Source organism: Scyliorhinus torazame, chromosome 5 (assembly GCF_047496885.1).
Source record: "Scyliorhinus torazame isolate Kashiwa2021f chromosome 5, sScyTor2.1, whole genome shotgun sequence".
NCBI classification, from domain to species: domain Eukaryota; kingdom Metazoa; phylum Chordata; class Chondrichthyes; order Carcharhiniformes; family Scyliorhinidae; genus Scyliorhinus; species Scyliorhinus torazame.
In genome coordinates this window covers 100,678,167-100,705,670 of record NC_092711.1, presented here as the reverse complement: position 1 = coordinate 100,705,670, position 27,504 = coordinate 100,678,167, and the positions used below count along the sequence as shown (strand labels likewise).

At 45.8% G+C, this 27,504-nt stretch overlaps 1 protein-coding gene and 1 long non-coding RNA gene across 9 annotated transcripts; one reads left to right on the top strand and one right to left on the bottom strand.

Annotated features, from left to right (window-relative positions):
• Positions 1-897: 897 nt before the first annotated feature.
• LOC140419185 (uncharacterized) lies at positions 898-20,708 on the bottom strand. Of its 8 annotated transcripts, none has more exons than XM_072502956.1 (4): positions 13,996-14,122; positions 13,468-13,544; positions 5,927-6,051; positions 898-2,372 (listed from the first exon to the last, which is right to left on the bottom strand). In XM_072502956.1, the coding sequence occupies exons 1-4, from the start codon at positions 14,023-14,025 to the stop codon at positions 1,339-1,341; spliced, it is 1,266 nt and encodes a 421-aa protein (XP_072359057.1). In that variant the 5' UTR covers positions 14,026-14,122; the 3' UTR covers positions 898-1,338. The 8 variants fall into 8 exon arrangements, 3 of the variants coding, with proteins under 3 accessions (XP_072359057.1, XP_072359056.1, XP_072359059.1); XM_072502955.1 differs by lacking the exon at positions 13,996-14,122 and adding an exon at positions 13,633-13,802; XM_072502958.1 differs by lacking the exons at positions 13,468-13,544; positions 13,996-14,122 and adding an exon at positions 8,111-8,185.
• Positions 14,460-26,997, top strand: LOC140419203 (uncharacterized). Its single transcript, XR_011945603.1, has 4 exons — positions 14,460-14,684; positions 17,146-17,252; positions 21,226-21,319; positions 22,551-26,997. It is a non-coding gene; the product is annotated as an uncharacterized lncRNA (long non-coding RNA).
• The last annotated feature ends 507 nt before the right edge of the window (positions 26,998-27,504 follow it).

Here is a 27,504-nt window from a genome sequence, read left to right as displayed (position 1 = left end):
ACTGAGCTGGAGTTTATTTACTGTTAAGGGCACGGCCAGAAAGGAACTTTGAGACATTTGTCCTCAGTTTGTCTTTGCAATTTGTATAGCACAAGGAGAGGTTGAGAACTCCAGAAATGATGGCCCCGACTACTCGTGATGGTTTCTTAGAAAAGCAAATGTTTATGATGGAATAGGAAAATAAATAAAATGACTTCACACATCCTAATACTTTAAATAGTTCCAAACAATCTTAATTTAACTACCTCAGAGCTAACCTTTCCCAATCTGTCCAGCAACGCCTTATAGATTTTAAGATCTATAAAATGCAGAAACCTTGTCCCAAACTGTGCCTTTACTCCAATTTGCTCGAGGTTAACCAGTTAACTGGCTTTTCAAATCTGGCTTCCTTCACACAGCTTTCTGGGCTGAGATTCAAACAGTATCTTAACAGGTTTCAGGGGCTTTTCACAGTAACTTCATTTGAAGCCTACGTGTGACAATAAGCAATCTTTATTTCAGTATCCCCTTAACTACATTCTTTCCCTTTGATCTCGCCATCGTTTTACCCAATTTCTTTCGAACCAATCTCTCCCAGAATTGATTAACATAATCTCTTTACTTTAACATTCATAATTTAAAAAAGTGAATTTACTTTATCCATACTTCATTCCTGACACCTTTCTTTCACACCTTGCATCTTTTGAATCACAACCACCCATTCACATCTGTTTCTGTTCTCTACCCAACTTGACTACATTTTTTCGGTAAACATCTGGTTTGAAGTCTAGCTGGGCTCATTAACACATCAAACTCACAGTTTAAATTCACACAGCTACTCTTTCTCCCACTGTAAGGACCACTCTCACACTTCACCAGTTACAAAAAATGATAATATTACAATAGAAAATAGTTCAATTTCTTAGATTCTTCTGACAAATTTTATTGATAAAACATCAGTAGAAATCGACATTTATGAACAAGGTTCATTCCTGGATGTGATTAACATAGAATTTACAGTGCAGAAGGAGGCCATTCGGCCCATCGAGTCTGCACCGGTTCTTGGAAAGAGCACCTTACCCAAGGTCAACACCTCCACCCTATCCCCATAACCCAGTAACCCCACCCAACAGTAAGGGTAATTGTGGACACTAAGGGCAATTTATCATGGCCAATCCACCTAACCTGCACATCTTTGGACTGTGGGAGGGAACCGGAGCACCCGGAGGAAACCCACGCACACACGGGGAGGATGTGCAAACTCCGCACAGACTGAGACCCAAGCTGGAATCGAACCTGGGACCCTGGAGCTGTGAAGCAATTGTGCTATCCACAATGCTACCGTGCTGCAATCACTAATTATTTGCAAACACACTGGTGACTTGTGAGAATGGACAACCGAGTGAATCTCTTCCCACACACGAAGCAGGGGAACGGTCTCTCCCCAGTGTGAACTCGCTGGTGTCTTTGCAGAGTGGATGACTGAGTGAATCCTTTCCCACACTCGAAGCAGGTGAATGGCCTCTCCCTGGTGTGAATTCGCTGGTGTACAGTCAGTTGAGGTGATTGCCTGAGCCCTGTCCCACAGTGAGAGCACCTGAATGGTGTCTCATCAGTGAGACCAAGCTGATGGTGCATCAGGTCCACAGGACTTTTATAGCACTTCCCACAGTCAGTGCATTGAAATGGTCTTGCTTCAGTGTGAACCTGCAGGTGTTTCAGCAGGGTGGATGAATCGCTGAATCCCTTTCCACACTTGGAGCAGGTGAATGGCCTCTCCCCAGTGTGAATCCGCTGGTGTACAATGAGTTCCGATGACTGCCTGAACCCAGTTCCATAGTCCGAGCACCTGAACGGTATCTCATCAGTGTGAGCTCGCTCATGACGCATTAGGTTGAAGGAACTTTTATAGCACCTCTCACAGTCTACACATTTAAAAGGTCTCTCATCCGTGTGAACCTGCTGGTATTTCAACAGAGTGGAAGAATCAGTAAATCCCTTTCCACACTTGGAGCAGGTGAATGGCCTCTCCTTAGTGTGAACCCGTTGGTTTTGTTGCAGCCCTGATGATCGAGTGAATTCCTTCCCACACTCTGGGCAGGTGAAGGGAGTCTCCCCACTATGAACTCGCTGGTGTCTCAGCAGATTGGATGACCCGGTGAATCCCTTCCCACACTCTGGGCAGGTGAACAGTCTCTCCCCAGTGTGACTGGGCTGATGGGTTTCCAGCTCCGACAGGGATCTGAATCCCTGCTCACAGTCCCCACATTTCTCCGCACTGCTAGCATTGCTATTTTCTTGCATGTTCAAAATCCGATGATATTCAGATCCTGATGTGATGTTTGTTTTCAGTTTCCCAACTGCAAATCCTCCCCTTCGAACACCCTGTGAAACTGATTTAAAACAGAAAATAAGGAGTGAGAGAGAACCCACAAAAACACAAAGGCAGGTTGTGAAATTGAGCTGAATTCATCTGGTCATTTGTGGGGCTGGCACTGGGAAAAAGTGACCATGAAAACTGCTGGGTTGTCACGAAAACCCAACTGTTTCAGTGATGGCCTCAGGGAAGGCAAACTACCACCCAGTCTGGGCTATACACAGGATATGAACATGTGAAATAGGAGCAGGAGTAAACCATAAGCCTCATTGAGCCGCTCCAACATTCACTATGATCGTGGCTGATCTTGGTTTAATCTCCAACTTCCTGCCCTCCTCCCCAAATCTTTTGATTCCCTGAAAATCTCTGGGCACAACATTTCCATTTTAATCTTAATCGTGCTTCTTTAACTGAATTTGTTAAAGGCGCACTGGCAGCCCTGACCTCAATTAAAAAGCGATCACAAATGTGTTCCAAATGAATACCTGAGCCATGAGTAAATTAGCAAAGAGTGAATGAGATGTTCACTTTAAGTGATTGCCTGGATAAATGGGGTTTGATTCATAGGGTACTCATGGTAGCACAGTGGTTAGCACTGTAGCTTCACAGCGCCAGGATCACCGTCTGTGCAGAGTCTGCACGTTCTCCCTGTGTTTGTGTGGGTTTCCTCCAGGTGCTCCAGTTTCCTCCCAAGTCCCGAAAGACGTACTGTTAGGTAATTTGGACATTCTGAATTCTCCGTGTACCTGAACAGGCGCCGGAGTGTGGTGACTAGGGGATTTTCACAGTAACTTCATTGCAGTGTTAATGTAAGCCTACTTGTGACAATAAAGATTATTATTATACTGACACCAGTAGTGACAAAAGAGAGTGTTTATACCATTGGGGTGACCTTCACTTGAACCACGCTGGAACTAGTGCCCGGATGAATCACACAATCAGGGCTGCAGAGAGAGCTTTAAACCTATTCGTGGGTGAGGAGACAGGGTTGTGGTGAGGAGAAATTTGGAAAGTTGATGAGAAGGGACAAGGCAGTTGTGCAGGGTAGCAAGACAGACAATGATAACCAGAATGTGACAGGAAGGGACAGAATGTAGAAATAGAAGATTTTATAAAATTCATTTATGGCTATTTAGCGTTGCCAATCTACCTACTCTGCACACATTTGTATGTAGGGGTGAGACCCACGCTGACACGGGAAGAATGTGCAAACTCCACAGGCTGAGATCAAACCCGGGTCCTCGGCCCCACGAGGCAGCAGTGTCCTCCTGAGGTCAAATCTGACACCAAATTTGTGCAGAGAGCGTTTCAGCCTCAGACAGTTCCCAGGGAGAGGGATGGACTCGGGAGTTAGGGAATGGAATTTCTAATGGTGACTGAAGACAATGGCTTTGGTCTTCCCAATTTTTAATTGGAGGAAAACCTTTCATCCAGTATTGGATGTGGGATAAGCAGTTTGATAATTTACTAACAGTGGAGGAATGGAGAGGGATGGGGCTGAGGTAGAGCTGGGTGTTGTCAGTGTACATGTGAAAATGAACATGGTGTTTTTGGATGATGTCACCCAGCGGCAGTGTGTAGATGGGAAAATAGGAGGGACTGAGGGTAGATCCTTGGGGGAAACCGAGTACAAGGACTGTGGATAGGAAAGGGAGTTTGGAGATGGAGAAGTAGTTTGTAAAGATGGGAGGAACGTGTTTTTTTAGGATGGGTGTGACAGTGGATTCAATGCTGAGAGAGACAGTACCAGCAGAGAGAGAGAGCTGTTCACAATATCAGCTCACATGGAGAAGTTGGGATGTCAGCCGTTTATGGGAATTATCAATCGAGGAGAACGGGGGTCTCATGGACAAGGTGAGTTCTGACGGGAGAGAAAATGGAGAAAGATGCAAGTTCAGAACTTGGACAAAAATGGGCTTTAGAGATAGTTTCGTCCGGAAGGTTAGTGGAGGAAAGCAGCAGAGGCAGCTGATCGGATTGTCTTAACCTTAGTGACAAAAAAGCTGTGAGAGCCCCTCACACTTGTTATTGGAGGTGAGGATGGAGGAGATGGGGAGAAGGAGACCTTCAAAAGGAACTAACTTGTGTTCGCGATATTAAAAAGACACCACACGCTTTGTTTAACACAAACTGATTTGACTTGATTTTTATTCAGAATTTAATTCCTTGTGACTGGATTAGAGTTTATGAACATCAGCAGCAACTGACCCCAATGAACATGTTCCAGTCCAGGATGTGATTAACAGCGAGCTCCAATCACTGAAGTTACTTCTGAACTTGCTCGTGCATCAGCAGGTTGGATAACTGAGTGAATCCCCTCCCACACTCAGAGCAGGTGAGCGGCTTCTCTCCAGTGTGAACTCGCTGGTGTACAGTGAGGTCAGATGATCGCCTGAATCCACTTCCAGAGTGAGAGCACCTGAACGGCCTCTCATCAGTGTGAACACGGTGATGAGATATCAGTTCCCCAGAACTTTTATAACACTTCTCACAGTCTGGACATTTAAATGGTCTCTCCCCAGTGTGAACTCGCTGATGTACAGAGAGGTCAGATGATCGGCTGAACCCAGTCCCACAGTGAAAGCACCTGAACGATCTCCTCGGTGTGAACACATTGATGGGACATCAGTTCCCCAGGACTCTTATAACACTTCTCGCAGTCTGGACATTTAAATGGTCTCTCCCCAGTGTGAATTCGCTGGTGTCTCAGCAGATTGGAGGAATGAGCAAATCCTTTCCCACACTGCGAACAGGTGAATGGCCTCTCCCCAGCATGAATGTGTTGGTGTGTCTGCAAGTGGTATGAGTGTATGAATCCCTTCCCGCACTCGATGCAGGTGAACAGTCTCCCCAGTGTGAATGCGCTGATGGATTTTCAACTTGGATGGATAATCGTATCCGTTCCCACAATCCCCACATTCCCATGGTTTTTCCCCGGTGTGACTGCATTTATGTTTCGAAAGGCCAGATGATCGACTGAAGCCTTGTCCACACACAGAAAACGAGTACGGTTTCTCCCCACTGTGAACGGTGCATCTTCCTTCCATCTTCAAACACCCATGATGTTTATGTTACAAATGTTTTGGTGAGTGTAGATCTTGATGTGATGTTTAGTTTGAATTTCCTGACTGAAGTTCCTTCACTTCTAATACTCTGCGAAATTGATTCAAAACAGAAAATAGGGAGTGAGAGAGAACCCACAAAAACACAAAAGACAGGTTGTGAAATTGAGCTGAATGAATCTGGACATTTGTGGGGCAGGCACTGGGAAAAGGTGACCACGAAAACTGCTGGGTTGTCATAAAAAACAACTGGTTCACCTCTTTGGGAGGAGAGAGGGAGAGTGTGTGAGAGAGAGGGTGTGTGTGTGAGAGAGGGGGAGTTGTGCGAGAAGGGGAGTATGTGAGGGTGTGAGTGAGAGAGGGTGCGAGTGAGAGAGAGGGTGGGGGGGAGAGAGAGGGTGCGGGAGAGAGTGAGAGATGGTGTGTGTGGGACAGAGAGCATTTGGGAGAGAGAGACAGAGAGAGGGAGTGTATGTGAGAGTGTGTAAACACAGCGAATGGCAATGACCTGAAATGCAAACACTTGCGTTCAAAGGACGATAATGTTCACTTCCTGATGAATCGAGTGAAGCTGTCACATTGTGATGTAAGAGTTTGCTCAAGGTTCCGGTCTGTAAATCCTCTTCTAATACCCTGAAAATGAAATTTACAAAAGGTATCAATGTCAATTCAAAAATGGAATTCAGAAAATAAATTTGTGGTTTGGGTTTGTCGTGCATAAATTCTCCCTTTCTAACTTCCTGTAAAAGAAGTTTCCCAAATCCATGATTGTGTGGGGTGGCACGGTGGCACAGCGATTAACACTGCTGCCTTACAGCACCAGGGACCTGGATTCAATTCTGGCCTTTTGGGTCACTGTCTGTGTGGGTCACTGTCTGCCCGTGTTTGCGTAGATTTCTTCGGGCTGCTCCAATTTCCTCCCACAGTCCAACGGTTGATTGGCCGTGTTAAATTGCCCCTTATGTCTAAAGATATGTTTGCTAGGTGGGGTTACGGGAACAGGGCGGGGGCTTAGGTAGGGTGTTCCTTCAGAGAATCTGTGCAGACTTGATGGGCTGAATGGCCTCCTTATGCACTGACGGGATTCTATGATTGTCAGTCTAGGATAGAAAATTCACAACACTCCCTTCTCCTGCTCTCTCGTCCAGTTCATGCTCCCCGCTAAACTTTAAAAAAAATAAAAATTTAGAGTACCCAATTATTTATTTTGTATTAATTTATTTCCAATTAAGGGGCAATTACTGATACTGCGCAGCTTTAATCACAGCCCGGCCCCGCCCTTCATTCACTCCAATTGGTTGGAGGACCAGCTGCGCTTGGTCGGTCCTCCAGTCCAGCCACTCCTCTTCTTATTGGTCCGGAGCCGCTGTCAATCACCCGGGCATTGTGATAGTTCCAGGTGGTGAGAGCCGCCACAGGCTCAGGCTGATTGTCCAATAATTTTTTTAAACTAACGAGAGTACCCAATTCACTTTTTCCAATTAAGGGACAATTTAGCATGGTCAATCCACCAACCTTGCACATGAGAGTGAAACCCACGCAGACACAGGGATAATTTGCAAACTCCACACGGACAGTGACCCAGGGCCAAGATTCAAACCCGGGACCTCAGTGCCGTAGTCCCAGTGCTAACCACTGTACTGCCCTCTCCACGCTATAACTTTGCCCCTCGTTGTCATCAGCAGTCCCTCATTTGGGGATGATGTCTACTGAGAGTCTTGAGTTTTTGCCATGGGTGGACAGAACCACAGATGTTGAGACCATCAGGTATTGGGATCAGGAGAGGAGGATGTATTTCCCTTTCTTTCCATCAATCCACCGCCCCATCATTCAGACATTGGGACTCAAAGGGTGATAACAGTTTGATGGACAAGTTGGCTGCATTCTGAACAATGGGTAACAAGCTCCTCCCACTCATCGAAACGTTGCCCCCGACAAAGATGGCGATCACGCATGCGCCATGGTGCACACTCATTCCAATAAAGATGATGTGGAGATGCCGGCGTTGGACTGGGGTGAGCACAGTACGAAGTCTTACAACACCAGGTTAAAGTCCAACAGGTTTGTTTCGATGTCACTAGCTTTCGGAGCGCTGCTCCTTCCTCAGGTGAATGAAGAGGTCTGTTCCAGAAACACATATATAGACAAATTCAAAGGTGCCAAACAATGCTAGGAATGCAAGCATTAGCAGGTGATTAAATCTTTACAGATCCAGAGATGGGGTAACCCCAGGTTAAAGAGGTGTGAATTGTCTCAAGCCAGGACAGTTGGTAGGATTTTGCAGGCCAGATGGTGGGGGATGAATGTAATGTTACATGAATCCCAGGTCCCGTTTGAGGCCGCACTCATGTGTGCGGAACTTGGCTATAAGTTTCTGCTCAGCGATTCTGCGTTGTCGCGGGTCCTGAAGGCCGCCTTGGAGAACGCTTACCCGGAGATCAGAAGCTGAATGCCCTTGACTGCTGAAGTGTTCCCCGGGACTTTAACCTGGACTTTAACCTGGTGTTGTAAGACTTCGTACTGTCCAATAAAGATGGCGGCCGTTAATCCAGGCCGAAAATGAGGGGCTGCAGCCCCGTTTAGTACAATCTGGATCCGGTAAACTCTTTTCAGAGTTTAATGACTCACACAATGTGCTTACGCAGCGTTTCCGACCTTCCCCGCACCCTACATATTGTTAACCGCCTCTTACAAATTATGTATGCAAAGAAGAAGCCGCTCTCCATCGCCATTACTGATACTGCGCATGCTTCAATATCAGCTGGTCCCGCCCCTCATTCACTCCGATTGGTTGGAGGGCCAGCCCCTCTCGGTCGGGCCATCAGTCCTGCCCCTCTTCTTCCTATTGATCCGGAGCCGCTGTCAATCACCCGGGCATTGTGACAGTTCCAGATGGTGACAGCCGCCACAGGCTCAGGCTGACTCGCTGATTGTCCAATAATGTTTTTAAAAATAACTTTAGACTACGTGGCCAATCCCCCTACCCTGCACATCTTTGGGTTGTGGGGCAAAACCCACGCAAACACAGGGAGAATGTGCAAACTCCGCATGGACAGTGACCCAGAGCCAGGATGGGACCTGGGACCTCAGCACCGTGAGGCAGCAGTGCTAACCACTGTGCCACCGTGCTCCTTGATTCTCCAATAATAACAGTGAGAGTCTCAGTAACAATAATAATGGAGATGGGGCCCAGAGGAGAACAGCAAAGGATTCACTCACTTTGAGAGCAACAAACACTGTCTGTTCCCATAATAAGTCAGGCTGCAGTGTGTGAGTGAAAACATCATTGGATCAAATGTAATGATGATACAGTAAGCATCTAGAGAACCAAAACTAAATTTGGTTTTCAAATAATAGTGAAGTAGTCATGGTTTGTTGACCACATAATATAATCCGCTTCTGGTGTGTGTTACTCTGCCCCATTAGACAATAACCTTTTTTTAAAAAAAAATTTAGTATACCCAATTCATTTTTTTCCAAGGGAAATTTAGTGTGGCCAATCCACCTACTCTGCACATCTTCGGGTTGTGGGGGTGAGACACACACAGACTCGGGGAGAATTTACAAACTCCACACGGACAGTGACCCAGGCCAGGATCGAACCCGGGACTTTGGCACTGTGAGGCAGCAGTGCCACCGTAGCACAGTGGTTAGCACAGTTGCTTCACAGCTCCAGGGTCCCAGGTTCGATTCCTGTGTTGGGTCAATGTCTGTGCGGAGTCTGCACGTTCTCCACATGGGTTTCCTCCGACAGCTCCAGTTTCCTCCCACATTCCTAAGACGTGCCGGTTTGGTGGATTGGCCATGCAAAATTGCCCTTAGAGTCCAAAATGTTTAGGTGGTGTTGCTGGGTAACTGGGATAGGGTGGAGGTGTGGGGTTAGATAACGTGATCTTTCCATGGGCCTGTGTAGACTCGATGGGCCGAATGGCCTCCTTCTGCACTGTACATTCTATGATTTATGATTGAGCCCTAAGCACTAGGCGGCCACCAGGCCGCACCCTTTATTAGACAATAACCTGCCTTTTATTCCAATTCTGGTGTATGTTACCACTGCAGGTCCTGGGCTGATTGGAGTCTGGTACAATAAACAGAGTCTGGTTCCAGTGCCTCTGAGGTCATTTGACCTGCATGTAAGCTGACATTAATGGAGACAAAAGGCCCAGTAAATATCCAATTGTAATAGGAGGACAAGGTGAAAAGAAACAATGATATTTTGAGGTTTCTGTGTTGTGGTGAGTGTCACTGGGAGGTGTGTGATAAAATAGGAATGGAAACATGACAGAGACACGTGTGACTGACTCCACCTGACTGAGAGCTGTTATACGCAAGGGGACAGCAATGAGGACATGGGGAACTCCAGAGATTTCTGATATTCGAGGTACATCTGTTAGAGGAACTGAAAATATTCAGATCCTTCTTGTGGTTCTCAAGTTACATAGTCACACAGGAAATGTATCCGACAGCTCATCAAAACCAAAGTTTTAATCTTCTCTTTGAGACACACTGTGATTGAAAAGGTCAAATGTTAAAACATCAGTTTGAGCAAAATTCAGAATGTCACAAAGATGAGTGAACTGTCCAATTAACCCCATTCACCATAACTCTGCCAATTTACCGTCCACAAGAATTTATCCAATTCCCTTTGAAATTTACTGTTAAAACTGCTTCCTGCAGCCTGTCAGTGTGAATTCCACATCACATCACATCACTGTGTAAAAACAATTCTCCTCAACACCTCCTTGGATTCTGTTGTAAAATATCTTAAATCTCTGTGTCCTCTGGTTACAAACCCTCCTGCTCTTGGGAAACAGTTTCTCCCCATCGACACTATCACAAATCCTTCCTCATTTTAAACACCTCTATTAAATCTCCCCTTCACTTTCCCTGATCTCAGAGGGACAATCCCGGTTTCTCCTGCTCTGAGTCACAGGGACTCGAAACGTTAACTCGGTTTCTCTCAGTACCGATGCTGCCAGAACTGCTGAGTTTTCCAACATTTTCTGTTTTTCTCCCTCTTTTTCCTTCTTCAATCTATCACAAACACTTCATGATTTTGAACACTTCAATTAAATAGGAATAGGAGTGAAATATAGATGGAAGGAGAATGAAAGACTGACAGAAGAACTGAGAGATTTAAAAAAACAGAAAGGCGAGGTGGCAAGAGATAAAAGCTGAGAAATGGAGGAAACAAGTAACACAGAAAGAATGATATAAAATATAAGGGAGCAGGTTATCAGTTCCCAGCTACAGAGAGCAGAGGGAACTCAGTGACTGATCCACAGACACAGCCGGTTCTGTCCGGGAATGGAGACTCTGAACGGAAATAACCGGCTCATTTGTAAATGTCACCACAATGTGATCTGTGTGACTCTGCCCTGACTCCGTGGACAGATATAGGCCGCACTGACAGATGTTCTCACCAGATTGTGGCCTATGGGTTTATTTTCTGCTCAGATGTCAGATGTGTGGTTTGGAACCGGCAGCAGAGAAACAGGAAGTTGTGTTACCTGAGAACGAAACAGCAGGCGTCAGTTTCATGTTATCACCATGAACAGACTTCCTGCCTGTGATAATCTGAGAGAAGAGAATGAGAGACAGGAGAGCAGGTTCACACACCCGAGGATCACTGAGAATGATCAGAATAAGGAGACCACCCAGAAAACGGCCAATCGGAATCTTCAGCTGAACACATCACTCATTCATAAAGGGACAGTCGGGGCTCTGACACTGCTCAGCTCCCAGTTAAAGGGGCAGACACAGCTTCGCCCTTTTCTCTGTTATGTTTATGATTGTTAAAGGCTGGTAGGGGTGAGGTTTATTTAAAAGGACGGAATGTGGGAAGCACACATCAATAAAACTGGAAATTCTTGGACACAAGCTGCAGCTCCTTCTTTACCTGGGAATGAAACTATTGTCTAATTCTCCCTGCTGTTACCAGGTTCCTGTGATGCCCTCCTGCTGCTATTTTAATGCAAACTTCCAGCAATCTATTTTAAGTAGGTTTCAATTCAATGAATTCATTGTGACTGTCACACAAACACATTAAAATGTTTTAGACGGATTCCGATGCATTTTCAGCCTGGAAACTGAAACCAGCTACTTTACATTCAATCAGGAACATCACAGTTTTACACCAATCACTGATTTGACAGCACAGTAGCCTAAACAGCAGGCTTGTAATGCAGATCAAGGCTAGCAGCGCGGGTTTAATTCCCGTACGGGCCTCCCCGAATAGGTGCTGGAATGTGGCGACTCGGGGCTTTTCGCAGGAACTTCATTGAAGCCTACATGTATAAGCAATTATTATTATTACATTTCCAGCATTCACCATTGTTCTTCCCGACTCTGAACACAGTTGTAAAGAAGACTTCTGTTCCATGTCTAGGGGTCCTGAGATTTGGAGGAGAGCGGATGGAATATATTTCTTACACATCTCAGGATTAACCCACACGGGGACTTTGCTGACAGTGAAGAGTGATGAGAAAGACCAAAGTGTAATTTATCTCTCTCAGTGTGACCCTGAAGGACTGTGTCCAGGCTGAAGTTCTGTTCCTGCCATATGATCCTCCCCCAGATTGTCATTTCTCAGCTCCAGACAGGCGATGTTCAACACTCAGGTGGGAAAGACAAAAATCTGCAACAACGTTTCAAACAAAGCTGAATGATTTCACATTTATTCAGAATAATAAACCTCATCAGTAGATTAAGGCAGTCAGAGTGAACATTATTTAGTCCTGGACATGATTAACAGCATCAATGAGGGTATAATCTAAACCTTGTAGTTGCTTGTGAACTCGCTGGTGTGTTAACAGGTGGGATGAGTGAGTAAACCCCTTTCCTCAGACATTACAGTTGAATGTCCACTCCCAGTGTGAACTCGATGATGTTCCAGAAGATAAGATAAATGAGAAAATTCCTTCCCACATATGGAGCAAGTGAACGGCCTCTCCCCACTGTGAACTCTCTGGTGTGTGAGCAGGTTGGATGACTGACTGAATCCCTTCCCACACACAGAGCAGTGTGCTCGCTGGTGATTCAATAGGTTGGATGAACGAGTGAATCCCTTCCCACATACTGAGCAAGTGAGCAGCTTCTCCTCACTGTGAACCTGCTGATGTGTCAGAAGGTTGTATGAACGTGTGAATCCCTTCCCACATTCAGAGCAGGTGAACGGTCTATCCCCTGTATGAAGTTGCTGGTGTATCAGAAGGTTGGATGAATTCATGAATCCTTTCCCACAGTCAGAGTAGGTGAATGGCCTCTCCCCAGTGTGAATTCTCTGGTGGTTCAGTAGGGAAGATGGACGGCTGACTCCTTTCCCACACACAGAGCAGGTGAATGGTCTCTCCCCAGTGTGAGCATATTGGTGTGTTAGTAAATCCTTTTTGTTTTAAAAGCTCTTCTCACAGTCAGGACAGTTAAAAAAATTGTGATCAGAGTGAACAAGTTGATGTGTCTGCAGATGGGATGACTGAATGAATCGTTTCCCGCATAGGGAGCAGGAGAACGGTCTCTCCCCAGTGTGAATACATTGATGTGTCAGCAGATCCTTTTTACATTTAAAACTCTACTCACAGTCAGGACATGTAAATGGTGAGGGGTCTTTATGTCTCTCCCGGTTGAAGCTTTGTCCACACTGGTTTAGCCTGGGGCTGGTTTAGCACACTGGGCTAAATCGCTGGCTTTTAAAGCAGACCAAGGCAGGTGAGCAGCACAGTTCAATTCCCGTACCAGCCTCCCCGAACAGGCGCCGGAATGTGGCGACTAGGGGCTTTTCACAGTAACTTCATTTGAAGCCTACTTGTGACAATAAGCGATTTTCACTTTCATTTCATTTTTTCACAAACAAGCATTTAATTTCTCCCTGCAGTGAATGATGTGACACATTTTTTTGAGGCTGTGTAACTGGTTAAAACTCTCTCCACAGTCAGTGGATTGGAAAACTCTCATTGGGGTGAGTCTCGGTGCTTTTGCAGTCACCTTGCTGAAACAGAACAAACACTTCTCCTTCCAAATTCAAAAGGAATGAAGATATTGAGCTCTTACTGAATTGAGTGACTGTCAAATTTCGATGTGATGTTTGGTTTGAGTTTTCTGTCATCCAATCCACCACTTCCAATATCCTGTAAAAGGAGTTTACAAAAGTCATCACTGTCAATCCAGGGTAGAAATTCTGAACAGACAATTCTAGTTTCGCTGGAACATTTTTACCTCTCTTGTTCCCCCAAAGCTGGAAATCCCCGTCCCACACACTCTCCTTCCTCCCTGGGCTGCAATCCGAACCCATCTCACCATCTGCATCATTTCTTTCCTCCGCTCCCAGTTTTCTCCCTCCCTCTCCTCTGCCTGGATTCAGTTCTCCAGCTCCTGTCTGCAGACTGACAATAAAACCACTGGGTCTTATTTGGGGGGGCGGGGGGGGGGGTTGGTAAGAAGGCTTACAACACCAGGAGAAAGTCCAACAGGTTTTTTCGATAGCACTAGCTTTCGGAGCGCTGCTCCTTCCAAGGAGTGATATCGAAACAAACCTGTTGGGCTTTAACCTGGTGTTGTAAGACTTCTTACTGTGCTCACCCCAGTCCAACGCCGGCATCTCCACATCATGGGGGGTTTGGGTTGTCACGATTGTCTGGGCTGGCGGCGGATCTCATTCAGCGTTTGGGAGCTGGACTCACTATCACTGCAGCTGCGCTCAGCCCGGAGCAGCACCGCGCATGCTCCGCACAGAGAGGCGACTTCCGGGGGCGGGACATTCTGATGCCGACTCGTTCTGGCTCCTGTGATGGAGGTAGGGCGTATTCATCCGCGCCCGGCATTCCGGGTGGACTTATCCGCCATTGTTCCATTACGTTCCTTAGAGTGATGAATTGGTTCCGGCACTTTTGATACTGTTCGGTGTTTGTACCGAATGGGGCGGCCGCATAGGTGTTTTTCTGTCTGATCGGCCCCTGTAAACGGCTGTCATCTGTTTTGGTGTTGATATGCTGCAGGGCGCCTGCGCGGCCGCCATCTTTCTCAGGTGCAGCAGGGCGCATGCGCGGCCGCCATCTTTCTCAGGTGCAGCAGGGCGCACGCGCGATCGTTCTCGACCCGGAAGCCCGAAAAGAGACACTTTTGTGAATTTCTCTCCTGGACTGAGAGTTAAATTCCTTTGGAAGCTCCTTTAGAAAGAGGAGGATTTACTAACGGGAATTTCAAACCAAACATAACATCATCATCTGACAGAGTTACTCCATTCACCAGGACCTGAATATCATTGGGAGGTAAAATGGTTTTTCTGTTCTGTCTGAGGACAAAGATTTCAGATATCAAGAGTGACTGGGAAAATGTAAATGACCATTCCAGGTTAAATTTGAGACTAATTACACCGATCACATTGGAGAAGTTAAATAATTTGCTGTTGTACTCTTATGTATGCAGGTAAATTTTAAAATTACCGCATTAGCATACTTGGCAGCTAAACTGGGCAAACTGCTGACCTTGTTAGTAGGGAGAGTTACTATCCCGGTTCTGGGTCAAAAGAACAAAGAACAAAGAAAGGTACAGCACAGGAACAGGCCCTTCGGCCCTCCAAGCCCGTGCCGACCATGCTGCCCGTCTAAAATAAAATCTTCTACACTTCTTGGGTCCGTATCCCTCTATTCCCATGCTATTCATGTATTTGTCAAGATGACCCTTAAATGTCACTATCGTCCCTGCTTCCACCACCTCCTCCGGCAGCGAGTTCCAGGCACCCACTACCCTCTGCGTAAAAAACTTGCCTCGTCTATCTACTCTAAACCTTGCCCCTCTCACCTTAAACCTATGCCCCCTAGTAATTGACCCCTCTACCCCGGGGAAAAGCCTCTGACTATCCACTCTGTCTATGCTCCTCATAATTTTGTAGACCTCTATCAGTCGCCCCTCAACCTCTTTCGGTCCAGTGAGAACAAAGCAAGTTTATTCAACCGCTCCTCATAGCTAATGCCCTCCATACCAGGCAACATTCTGGTAAATCTCTTCTGCACCCTCTCTAAAGCCTCTACATCCTTCTGATAGTGTAGGCGACCAGAATTGAACACTATACTCCAAGTGTGGCCTAACTAAGGTTCTATACAGCTGCAACATGACTTGCTAATTCTTATACTCAATGCCCCGGGCAATGAAGGCAAGCATGCCATATGCCTTCTTGACTACCTTCTCCACCTGTGTTGCCCCTTTCAGTGACCTGTGGACCTGTACTCCTAGATCTCTTTGACTTTCAATACTCTTGAGGGTTCTACCATTCACTGTATATTCCCTACCTGCATTAGACCTTCCAAAATGCATTACCTCACATTTTTCCGGATTAAACTCCATCTGCCATCTCTCCGCCCAAGTCTCCAAACAATCTAAATCCTGCTGTATCCTCTGACAGTCCTCATCGCTATCCGCAATTCCACCAACCTTTGTGTCGTCTGCAAACTTACGAATCAGACCAGTTACATTTTCCTCCAAATCATTTATATATACTTATATATATATATTCAGATTGTCCAATTCGCCTAACAAGCACGTCTTTCAGGACTTGTGGGAGGAAACCCATACAGACACTGGAGAACGTGCACACTCCGCACAGACAGTGTCCCAAGTGGGAATTAATCCCGGTACCTTGGTGCTGTGAAGCAACAGTGCTAACCACTGTGCTACCGTGCTGCCCATAAAACAGTTCAGCTCAATGTTCTCAGATTAAAGAAGCTGAAGTGCCCAACGTGGGTCTTGAACCCACGGCCCTGGGATTACGACTCCCAGGCTCTACCGACCAGGCAGCTTTTGAAAATTTCATTTTGGTTTCCCTTCAGACATTTCTGTTCCAAAGAAAACAGGCCCAGTTTGTCCAAACTTTCCTCTGCGCAAGCATTGTTAATTTCTGGCTGATGTTGTTAAATCCCCTCTGTGCTCTCTCTGGTGCAATCTTCCTCTACACAGAAATCTCTCTCTGGCCTAACTAGTCCTGTCCTGTCATTTATCATGAAATCCTTTGCCTTGTTTTGCCTCCAGCTTTCTTCCTCACTATCAAGTGTTTAATCATTTTTGTGTCACAGGTAAACTTCTTATTCATGTTCCTACATTTACTCTCAAATCAGTGATGTCACCAGGAGTGAAGGGCCCAGTACTGATTCCTTTCAAACCGGCACTGGAAACAGCCCTTTGATTTTCTCTATTCTTTATGGGATGTGAGTGTCACGGGCAAACCAGCTGGGTTGCCCATTCCTAATTGCCCTTAAACTGAGTGGCTTGCTGGGCAATTCAGAATAAACCACATTTCAGTGAGTTGGCCAGATTAGGTAATGCCGGAGCAGACTCGATGGGCCGAATGGTTTCCTTCTGCACTGTAGATTCTATGATTCATTGGACATCCTGTCCCATGTGCCCAAGCTCAGCGGTTCTGTTCAGTCACATGATGACCCAGGGCAGAAACTCCCAACCCTGAGTAGACAACACCCTCAAATCGAGGGACTGCTGATGACAAGAGGGTCAGTGTGCAGCGGGGGGCATGAGCGGTCATCCTGGATCAGGGAGCAGGAGGGGAGAATATGGTGAATTTCTATCCTGGACTGATGGTGATTAATTTTGGAAACTCCTTTTACAGGGGATTAGTAGGGGAGGATTTACACACAGCAAATTCAAACCAGGAGAAATGTTTATCTTTCCTGAAGTTCATTTCTAGACTGACAGTAATGCCTTTGTAAACTTCTTTCACAGGGGATTAGAAAGGGATTCGCAGACAGAAAACTCACAACCAATCCTCACATCAAATTTTAGCACCACTGTTCAAGTTGCCAGGACCTGGAGATTATCGACCTTTGTGTGTAAGCATTGAGTTCAGGTCATTACCACTCACTGTGTAAAATCTTCCCTGTAGATCTTGCTCACAATCATAAATCTGTGTCCCATAATCCTTTTACAATCTGCTAATGAACAGCTTTTCTTTATCTTTCGCTGGGTTCGCTGTTGTCGTTTCCGGTGCCTGGGTCGCTGCCGGGTGGTCCGTCCGGTTTCATTCCCTTTTCCTGTTTTTGTAGCAGTTGAATGGGCTTGGACCAGTCCATTTTAGGATCCAGTACGCAATTGAGATTTGCTCCAAGAATCAATTGATGTGTATCCAGGTCTGGGATGGGTCCCAACAATTATTTTGCAAATGACACATTGTCCCAGTTAGGGGCAATGACCCACTGACCACCACGTATCTCCCATTACTGTCCGCAATGATCTTAGTGACCGAAAGCGGGACCTGTTTATCGATTAGAATTGCAGCACCTCACGGGCAGCACGGTGGTGCAGCGGTTAGCACTGCTGCATCACGGAGCCGAGGTCCCAGGTTCGATCCTAGCTCTGGGTCACTGCCTGTGGAGTTTGCACATTCTCCCCGTGTTTGTGTGGGTTTCACCCCCACAACCCAAAGATGTGCAGGGTAGGTGAATTGGCCACGCTAAATTGCCCCTTAATTTGAAAAAATGAATTGGGTACTCCAAATTTATGAAACAAAATAATTGCAGCACCTTGAGCCTTTCGTCAAAGCCCGAGTGAAACACTTGGCTCACCCCTCCACAGTCTGGTCTGATCTCCAACCCGCAAGTGAGTCTCCTGAAAGAACACCACAGCAGCATTTAGATTCTTTCGGTGAGCGAAAACCCTCCACCTCTTCACAGATCCACCCAATCCCCTTACGTTCAGGTGACCAGCTGAATCAGGGTTCTCCCCATCCCCCCATCACGGAATCCGCCATGAGGGACTATCCAGTGAATCTTCAAAATGTACAGGCCAAGAGTCCACCCAAGATGGCTGCCACACACGTACCCATACACTCAGAGTAAAACAAAAACAGTTCTTTAGTCATCTGTCAGCTCACCCGTCTCCCTCCCCACCCCCTATATATCTACATTGTGCTTCATAAAGAAAATCTCACTTCATCCTTAAACAGATTTTATCAGAAAATACCAAAAGCTATATAGAGGATATCACAACACCCATCCCACCCCACAGGAAATGTGGATCTTGTCCAATACAGATAACTGGACCCCAGTCCATGCTTTACAATGAAGGCATTCACCTCCTCCAGTGTCTCAAAATGGAAGTCTTTAGACTCCTATGTAGCCGCAGCTATGCCGGGTATACCCCCCGAATCAAACCCCTTTCTTACATAGAGCTTTCTGAACCTTATTAAAAGCCACTCGCTTCCTCACCAGCTCGGCTTCCACATCCTGTTAAATCCTTACTGAGGGACTCCCTTCCCACACTCAGAACAGGTGAGTGCTCTGTTGCCGGTGTGACTATGGTGATGAGTCCCCAGCTCACATGGGGATCTGAATCCCTTCCCACAGTCCCCACATTTCCATGGTTTCAGCAAGCTGCTGGTGTCCTTGTCCCTCTCCACATTTGACGATCAGTTTATGTCTTGTCCCCACAGAGAACATGTGTACGGTCTCTCCCTGCTGTGAATGGTGTGATATTTTTTCAGACTGAATAACTGGTTAAAGCTCTTTCCACAGTCAGTTCACTGGACCACTCTCATGCAAGTCGTGTGTGTTTCGGGGGGTTTTCAGTCACACTGTTCTTGATACCTTTTCCTACAGACAGAACAGACAAACATTTCTTCTTCCACATTCACGGGCCAATGATATTCAGGTCCTGATGAATGGAGTGACTCTGTTAAATCTTGATTATCATAGATTATCATCGAATTTACAGTGCAGAAGGAGGCCATTCGGCCCGTCAAGTCTGCACCGGCTCTTGGAAAGAGCACCCTACCCAAGGTCAACACCTCCACCCTATCCCCATAACCCAGTAACCCAACCCAATACTAAGGGCAATTTTGGACACTAAGGGCAATTTATCATGGCTAATCCACCTAACCTGCACATCTTTGGACTGTGGGAGGAAACCGGAGCACCCGGAGGAAAGCCACGCACACACGGGGAGGATGTGCGGACTCCACACAGACAGTGACCCGAGCCGGAATCGAACCTGGGACCCTGGAGCTGTGAAGCAATTGTGCTATCCACAATGCTACCGTGCTGCCCTTTGTGAAGTTTGATTTGAGTTTCCATCTGTAAATTCTCCCCTTGTAATATCCTGTAAAAGGAGTTTACAAAAGCCATCATTAGGGACAGGCACGGTGGCTCAGTGGTTAACCGAGAACCCGGGTTTGATCCCGGTTCTGGGTCACTGTCCGTATGGAGTTTGCACATTCTCCCCATGTCTACGTGGGTCTGGCCCCCACAATCCAAAAATATGTGCCGGGTAGGTGAATTGGCCACGCTAAAATTACTCTTTAATTGGGGAAAAGAAATAATTGGGTCCTCTAAATGTAATTTTTTTCAAATTTAAAAAAAAATAAAGTCATCACCGTCAGTCCAGATAGAAATTCTGAACAGACAATTCTTGTTTCAATGTACCATTTTTTCCTCTCTTGTTCCCCCAAAGCTGTAAATCCCCATCCCACACACGCTCCCTCCTCCCTGGGCTGAAATCCAAACCCATCTCACCATCTGCACCATTTCTTTCCTCCACTCCCAGTTTTCTCGCTCCCTCTCCTCTGCCTGGGTTCAGTTCTCCAGCTCCTGTCTGCAGACTGACAATAAAACCAATGGGTCTTATTGGGGGTTTGGGGCCTCCAGCGGGTGTTTGTGATTCCTCCCCGCCCACCTGCCAGGGTTTCCTTCCTTCCCAGAGATCAGAGTCCTCATTGATGATTTGAGTCCAAACTGGAACAACGCTAAATTGCCCCTTAATTGGTAGAAAAAATATTTACGTGAAGGTTCACGGCTCCACAAAGTGTTTCCAACTCCTCCCACCCATCTCCTTAACACAGGCATTGTCAAAGTCGGGGGCACGACCCGCGGGTGGGTTGTGGGCAGGTATCGGGAGGGTCGCGGAGCCGTCCATCGCGGCGCTCCCGAACGCGCAAATCCGTGCGCAACAGCCGCAGCAGCTGACTTTTAATAATGTCGGCTGCAAGCGGCCTTCAAAATGGCCACAAACATATAAAAACCATGTGGCCGCACTGCGCATGCGTGCTCGCTCACCGGTGCACATGCTCAGCGTCTTGCACGTGAGTTTTGCGCATGCGCACCGATGAGCGGGGAACGCAGACGCAGTGCGGCCGCATTTTTAAAAGTCTAGTCGCAGCCTTTTTGAAGGCCGTTCGCAGCCGGCATTGTTAAAAGCCGGCTGCAAAAAGTTTGGGGAGAATGATGTGATTGGTTGCTTTCTGAACTTTGATGCTGATGAAGTGGAAGTCTCTTACTCAAGAATGGCGAGTGATCCAACGATGGTTTCACCGCAGCTGTAACTTCAACAAAGAATGTCAGCGTTTTTAATCTTGATTTTTAAACATTCCAAAACAAAGTGCCTGCAGGTCGTATTTGGAAGTTTTATCAATTAATTGATTGATTTTTAAGGATCTTTTATTTTTTAACATTTTTAATTGTAATGTTTAAGTGAAATAAGAACATAAGAACTAGGAGCAGGAGTAGGCCATCTGGCCCCCCTCGAGCCTGCTCCACATTCAATGAGATCATGGCTGATCTTTTGTGGACTCGGCTCCACTTTCCGGCCCGAACACCATAACCCTTAATCCCTTTATTCTTCAAAAAACAATGTGGTGAAACTCCAATTTCTAGAGGATGAAAACATTTTCAGTTTCTGCATTTTTTTCCTGATAAACTTTATCAAATAAACCCCTCCCCCCCCCCCAAAAAAAAAACAAAGAGCCAGCTGTTGCCAGCGAATTTGCACAATCAGAGACGCAGAAGATTGAAAAAAAAATTTGATGTATTCTAGAACGGAGGCAGAGAGCAGGTCTTGCCCCCTGAACATTGACATCACGGGCTTTGGACACGATTGCGAATCCTTCATTTTGTCAGCAGCAAACAAGGTAAGAGAAAATGGTGGGTCGCGAAGGTCGGCCGGCGTGGGTCACGATGGTCGGCCGGCGTGGGTCACGTAGATTGGCCGGTTGACAAAAATGGGTCCCCGGAAAAAAAGTTTGAAAAAGATTGCCTTAACCGGTTGACGCATTTATTTGAGTGACTAAAAGCATAGCACTGCTGCTTCACAGCGTCTTACCGGCTTCGATCCCGGCCCTGGGTCACTGTCCGTGTGGAGTTTGCACATTCTCCCTGTGTCTGCATGGGTCTCAGCTCCACAACCCAAAGATGTGCAGAGTAGGTGGATTGGCCACGCTAAATTGCACCTTAATTGCAAAAAAAATAAATAATTGGTTACTCTAAATCTATTTCAAAAAAGATTGTCTCTTTCCTAATGTTCACAATTAAAGGGGTGGGTTCCCCAGGAGATGGCTGACTTTTCAGGGCAATTAAATTAATAATGGACAGAGATATCGCGAGTGTTGTTGCATGGTCCAGATTAGATATATTATTTAGTTTGTAATAAAGTAAATGTATTATTATTTCTTGTCTTGTAATATAAGACTGTAGCTACGTTATAGATTTCCAGTCATCTCTTCCCTCAGAGGGTTGTTAGTCTTTGGATTTCTCTTCCACAGGCACCAGTTGTATCTGGGAGTCATTGAATATATTGAAGCACAAGTTTGACAGATATTTTATTAACAATGGAGTTAAGAGTTATGGGGAACAGGCAAAAATAGAGTGAAAGCTGAGATGAGGAGGGATTTCTTCACTCGTGGATGTGGTGAAGCTTTGGAATTCTCTACCCCAGAGGAATGTGGAGCCTCAGTCATCAGGTATGTTCAAGACAAATATTAACAGGTTTCTAGATATTGAAGATATCGAGGGATATGGGGACCGTGTGGGGAAAATGGTGCTGAGGTAGATCGGCCAAGGATCTCATTGAATGGTTGAGCAGACTCAGTGGGCCGAATGGTCTACTCTTGCTCCTGTTATAATCTCTGTGTCTTGGACAGGAAGCAATGAGCTGATCTATCACTCAACATGAATCAGCACCTTCAGGAGAATTGGGAGGCTGAATATTAGACACAGCAGAGTGAGAATGGAGGGAGATTGTGTGGGATGGAGATTCATAGCTTTTCGAGAACAATAGAGTAAATAATGTCCATTGAAATAGAATTGTCCGATCTGAATTTCTATCCTGTACTAACTGATGACTTTTGTAAATTGTTTTTAAAGGATATTGGAAGAGGAGGAATTACAGACAGAAATCTCAAACATCACGTCTCGATGTGACAAACTCACTCGATTCCTTCTGATTTGAATATCATCGGGCTCTGGATATCATCGGCAAGAAGGAGAAATGTTTGTCCGATCTGTCAGCTTCAAAAGATTTTAAACGTGCATGTGATTGGAAAAGCACCGAGACCCAAACAACACACACCCGAGTGAGAGTGTTCCAGTGAACTAACTGAGGAAACATCAGTGTGACTGGAAAAGCACCGAGACCCACACAAAACACACCCGAGTGAGAGATTTCCAGTGAAATTACTGAAAAGAGCATCAACTATTACACAGCCTGAAAAAACATCACACCATTCAGTGAGGAGAGACTGCACGTGTTCTGTGTATGGACAAGGCTTCCAGTGACTGTCTAATCTGGATAGACACGAGGAGACCCAAAACATGGAAAAAACGTGGAAATGTGGGGACTGTGGGAAGGGATACAGATCCCCATATGAGCTGAAGATTCATCAACGCAGTCACACTGGGGAGAGGCCATTAACCTGCCCTCAGTGTGGGAAAGGATTCATTGATTCATCTGCCCTGCAGAAACATCAGGGAATTCACACTGGGGAGAGGCCATTCATCTGCTCTCAGTGTGGGAAGGGATTCATTTCTTCATCCGCCCTGCGGAAACACCAGCGAATTCACACTGGGGAGAAGCCATTCACCTGCTCTCCGTGTGGGAAGGGATTCCATGATTTATCCAACCTGCGGAAGCATCAGCGAGTTCACACTGGTGAGCGCCCTTTCACCTGCTCTCACTGGGCAGGGATTCACTCAGTCATCCAGTCTGCAGACACACCAGCGAGTTCACACAGGGGAGAAGCCATTCACCTGCTCTCAGTGTGGGCACAGATTCAGAGCTTCATCCGCTCTGCTGAAACATCAGCGAATTCACACTGGGGAGAGGCCATTCATCTGCTCTCAGTGCGGAAAGGGATTCATTGATTCACCCGCCTTGCAGAAACATCAGCGAATTCACACTGGGGAGAGGCCATTCATCTGCTCTCAGTGCGGAAAGGGATTCATTGATTCACCCGCCTTGCAGAAACATCAGCGAATTCACACTGGGGAGAGGCCATTCACCTGCTCTCAGTGTGGGAAGGGATTCATTGATTCATCCGTCCTGCGGAAACATCAGCGAGTTCACACTGGGGAGAAGCCATTCACCTCCTCTTAGTGTGGGAAGGGATTACAAAAAAACATAGAAAATGGGAGCTGGAAGAGGCCATTTGCCCCTTCCCGCCTACTCTGCCATTCATTATGATCATGGCTTGTCATTCAACTCAATAGCTTAATCCCGCTTTCCCCTCCATATCCTTTGATCCCCTTCGCCCAAAGTGCTATATCTAACTGCTTCTTGAAAACATGCAATGTATTGGCCTCAACTATTTCCTGTGGTAACAAATTCCACTGACTCACCACTCTCTGGTTGAAGAAATCTCTGTCCTAAATGGTCTAGCCCGTATCCTCAGACTGCGACCTCTGGTTCTGTACACTCCCACCATTGGGAAAATCTTTCCTGCATCTACCCTGTCAAGTCCTGTTAGAATATTGTAGGTTTCTCTGAGATCCCCCATTCTTCTGAACTCCAGCGAATACATTCCTAACTGATTCAATCTCTCATACGTCAGTCCCACCATCCCAGGAATCAGTCTGGTAAACCTGCTCTGCACTCCCTCTAGAGCAAGAACATCCTTCCTCAGATAATGAGACCAAAACTTCACACAATATTCCTGGTACAGCCTTGCCAAGGCCCTGTATAGAACAAAGAACAAGACAGCACAGGAACAGGTCCTTCGGCCCTCCAAGCCTGTACCAGTCACGTGTCCTATCTAGACCAACCGCCTGTATCTTTCTATACCCCGTCTGTTCATGTGCCTATCCAGATAAGTCTTAAAGGTCGCTAACGTATCTGCCTCAACCTCACTTGGCAGAGCATTCCACTCCACCAGCACCCACTGTGTAAAAAAACTTCCCCCGCACATCTCCACTGAACCTTTCCACCCTCACCTTGAACTTGTGCCCCCTTGTAATTTCATTTCCACCCTGGGAAAAAGCCTCCAACTGTTCACCCTATCTGTAACCCTTAATAATTTTATAAACTTCTATCAGGTCGTCCCTCAGCCTCTGTCTCTTTCGGGAGAACAATCCCGTTTATTCAATCTCTCCTCATAGCTAATACCCTCCATACCAGGCAACATCCTGGTAAACCTTTTCTGTACTCTCTCTCCAAAGCTTCCACGTCCTTCTGGTAGTGCGGTGACCAGAATTGGACACAGTATTCCAAATGTGGCCCAACCAACATTCTATGTAATTGTAACATAATTTTTGAGCTTTTTTACTCGATAACCCGTCCTATGAAGGCACGCATGCGAGATGCTTTCTTCACCACTATTTCTACCTGTGCTGCCACTTTTAAGTATCTGTGGACCTGCACGCCCAGATCTCTCTGTGTCTCTATGCTCCTGATGGTCGGCATCTCCACATCATGAGTATTATATTTTCTCAGTTCTGTCTATTATGAATCTTTGTTGCACCTTATCCAGTGCCCCTATTTCCTTTTTCTAAATGGAGATCACCGATGTTGTCAGTGCTCCCAGTGTAGTCTAACCCTGGTTCTAAACAAGTTGAACATTTCCTCCGTGCTTTTCAATTCTATCCGTCTGGAATGGAACCCTAGATAGGGCCCCACACTTTAACATGTGAAGTTCTTAGAGAGGGTGCAGAGGACATTTACAATAATAATAATCTTTATTATTGTCACAAGTGGGCTTACATTAACACTGCAATTAAGTTACTGTGAAACTCCCCTAGTCGCCGCACTCCGGCGCCTGTTTGGTTACACCGAGGGAGAATTCAGAATCTCCAATTCACCTAACAAGCACAAGGGACTTGTGGTAGGAAACTAGAGCACCCGGAGGAAACCCACGCAGACACGGGGAAAAAGTGCAGTCTCCGCACAGACAGTGACCCAAACCAGGAATCAAATCTGCGGATCTGTGCTGAGAAGCAACAGTGCTAACCATTGTGCTAGAATGGCACCAGGGATAAGGGACTCCAGTCAGTTTGAGAGACTGGAGCAGTTTAACTTCTCTCCTGAGATCATAGCATCTGGAGCGTGGAGAATAGGGCCATTCAGCCCTTTGAGACCGTGTCGGCTCCCTGTGGAGGAAGCCAGTCTGTCCATTGCCCTGTTCTAGCCCCAAATTTGTGCAGGTTTATTTCTCTCAGTGCCTGTCCAATTTCCGATAGAAATTCTTCCGTCGTCTCTGCCTCTCCTACCCTCATAGGCAGTAGGTTTGAGGTTGTTACCGCTCGTTTTACATGGACATAAGGCTCCGAGAGCACAGAGGAGTCTATTTGGCCCATTTTCCCCATCCCAGCTCTTTGTAACGCAAACCATTTAATCCCAGAGTTCAACTATTTTGTTTTCTTTTTTGGAATATATCAAATGACAGTCTAAAGAGGCTCGACCACCATTTACAGACTGTATTCCAAATCACAACAACTCGCTGTGTTTTACAACAAATAATTGTGCTTATGGTGTGTCTGGAGGTTCACAGAGTATTCAAAATGAAGTCAACACTGTGGTTATTACACAAAATTAAGACTCAGTCTTCATCAATGATTCCGGTGACACCGAGTGTAATATATCTTAGTTTGCGGACAATTAGAATAAATGTACATTTCTATAAAACCTCTCACTACCACTGGACCTCCTAAAGTGTTTTAAAGCCAATGGAGTACTTTTGAAACATATTCACTATTGTAATGTAGGAAGCTGTAAGTACGCATGTGTAATCACATTTAGTTTAAAATTGTCATTTTTATAGTGTATTCACAAGGTCAAGCAAGCCCTTTTATACCTCTAGCATGTGGCTTCCTGCAGCCATTTCACCTTCTGTACCTTTTCTATATTAACTATGTATTGATTTCATAGCAAAAAAACAATAATTATCTTCATAATTATTCAGTAGTGAACATTGATCATCATTCGTGAATTGGTGTATTAGGTAATTATATTGTAAAGACTAGATCTTTATTTTAAAAAATAACATGATCAACCAAAATGTTTCCAGAAACTGCAGAGCTATCAGAATTTGTTTGAAAAAATAAATTACTCAATAATTTTGAGAAGTTACAAGATGTGGTGATGAGCCTGTGTATAATATTACATGTACTCAACAGTGTGACCTCCCACCAGTAGATGGTGTCAGGCGTCAGTCAGGTGACATCCAGCTACCAGCAGAAGGTTGTAAAGCGTGCACGAAGCCAGTAGCACATAAGGGTAGTTCCAAGAGTGTCAAATCTAACTCTGTGATAACTTGGTCTGTATAGCATTCTGATCATTACCTTACCACGTGTCCATTAATAAATCATTGATCTGGCTAAGTCACCAGCAATTCTGTAGAGTCATTGAAAGAATAGATCATAGAACACAACACTAAACATCATATTCTGCCAAGACTATGTGGGCTAGGCATTGGAGGAATGGTATTGTTACTGTGCGAGTAATCCAGAGACCCAGGTTAATGCTCTGGGGATCTGGGATCGAATCTGCCTGTGACACATGGTGAAATTGAATAACAGTATTGAATTAAAAGTCTGATGATAACATTCTTGATTGTTGTAAAAACACATCTGGTTCACTAATGTCCTTCATGAAATCTGCTCTCCTTATGTGGCCTGGCCTACACGTGACCCCAGATCCACAGCATTGTTGTGGTTAATTTGGAAGTGCCCCCCTGAAATAACCTCATAAGACACACAGTTCAAGGGCAATTGGAATGAGCAGTAAATGCTGGCCCAGCCAGTGACGCCCACCTCCCATGAATGAATAATTTTTAAGAAGGCTCATTGTTCAATCTGAAGACGAGTAAGAAACTGTCTCTTTGATTGGATT

Bases quoted from the DNA above. Each gene is read 5' to 3' on its own strand.
- LOC140419185 (XM_072502955.1), bottom strand. From the start codon at position 13,725: ATGATGCAGATGGTGAGATGGGTTCGGATTGCAGCCCAGGGAGGAAGG. The intron at 13,545-13,632 runs GTAAAAATGTTC...CTCCTTTTACAG, and splicing joins GCTTTGGGGGAACAAGAGAG to GATATTGGAAGTGGTGGATT. The intron at 2,373-5,926 runs GTCATTGCCATT...GTTTTAAATCAG, and splicing joins CGCAAGTGTTTGCATTTCAG to TTTCACAGGGTGTTCGAAGG.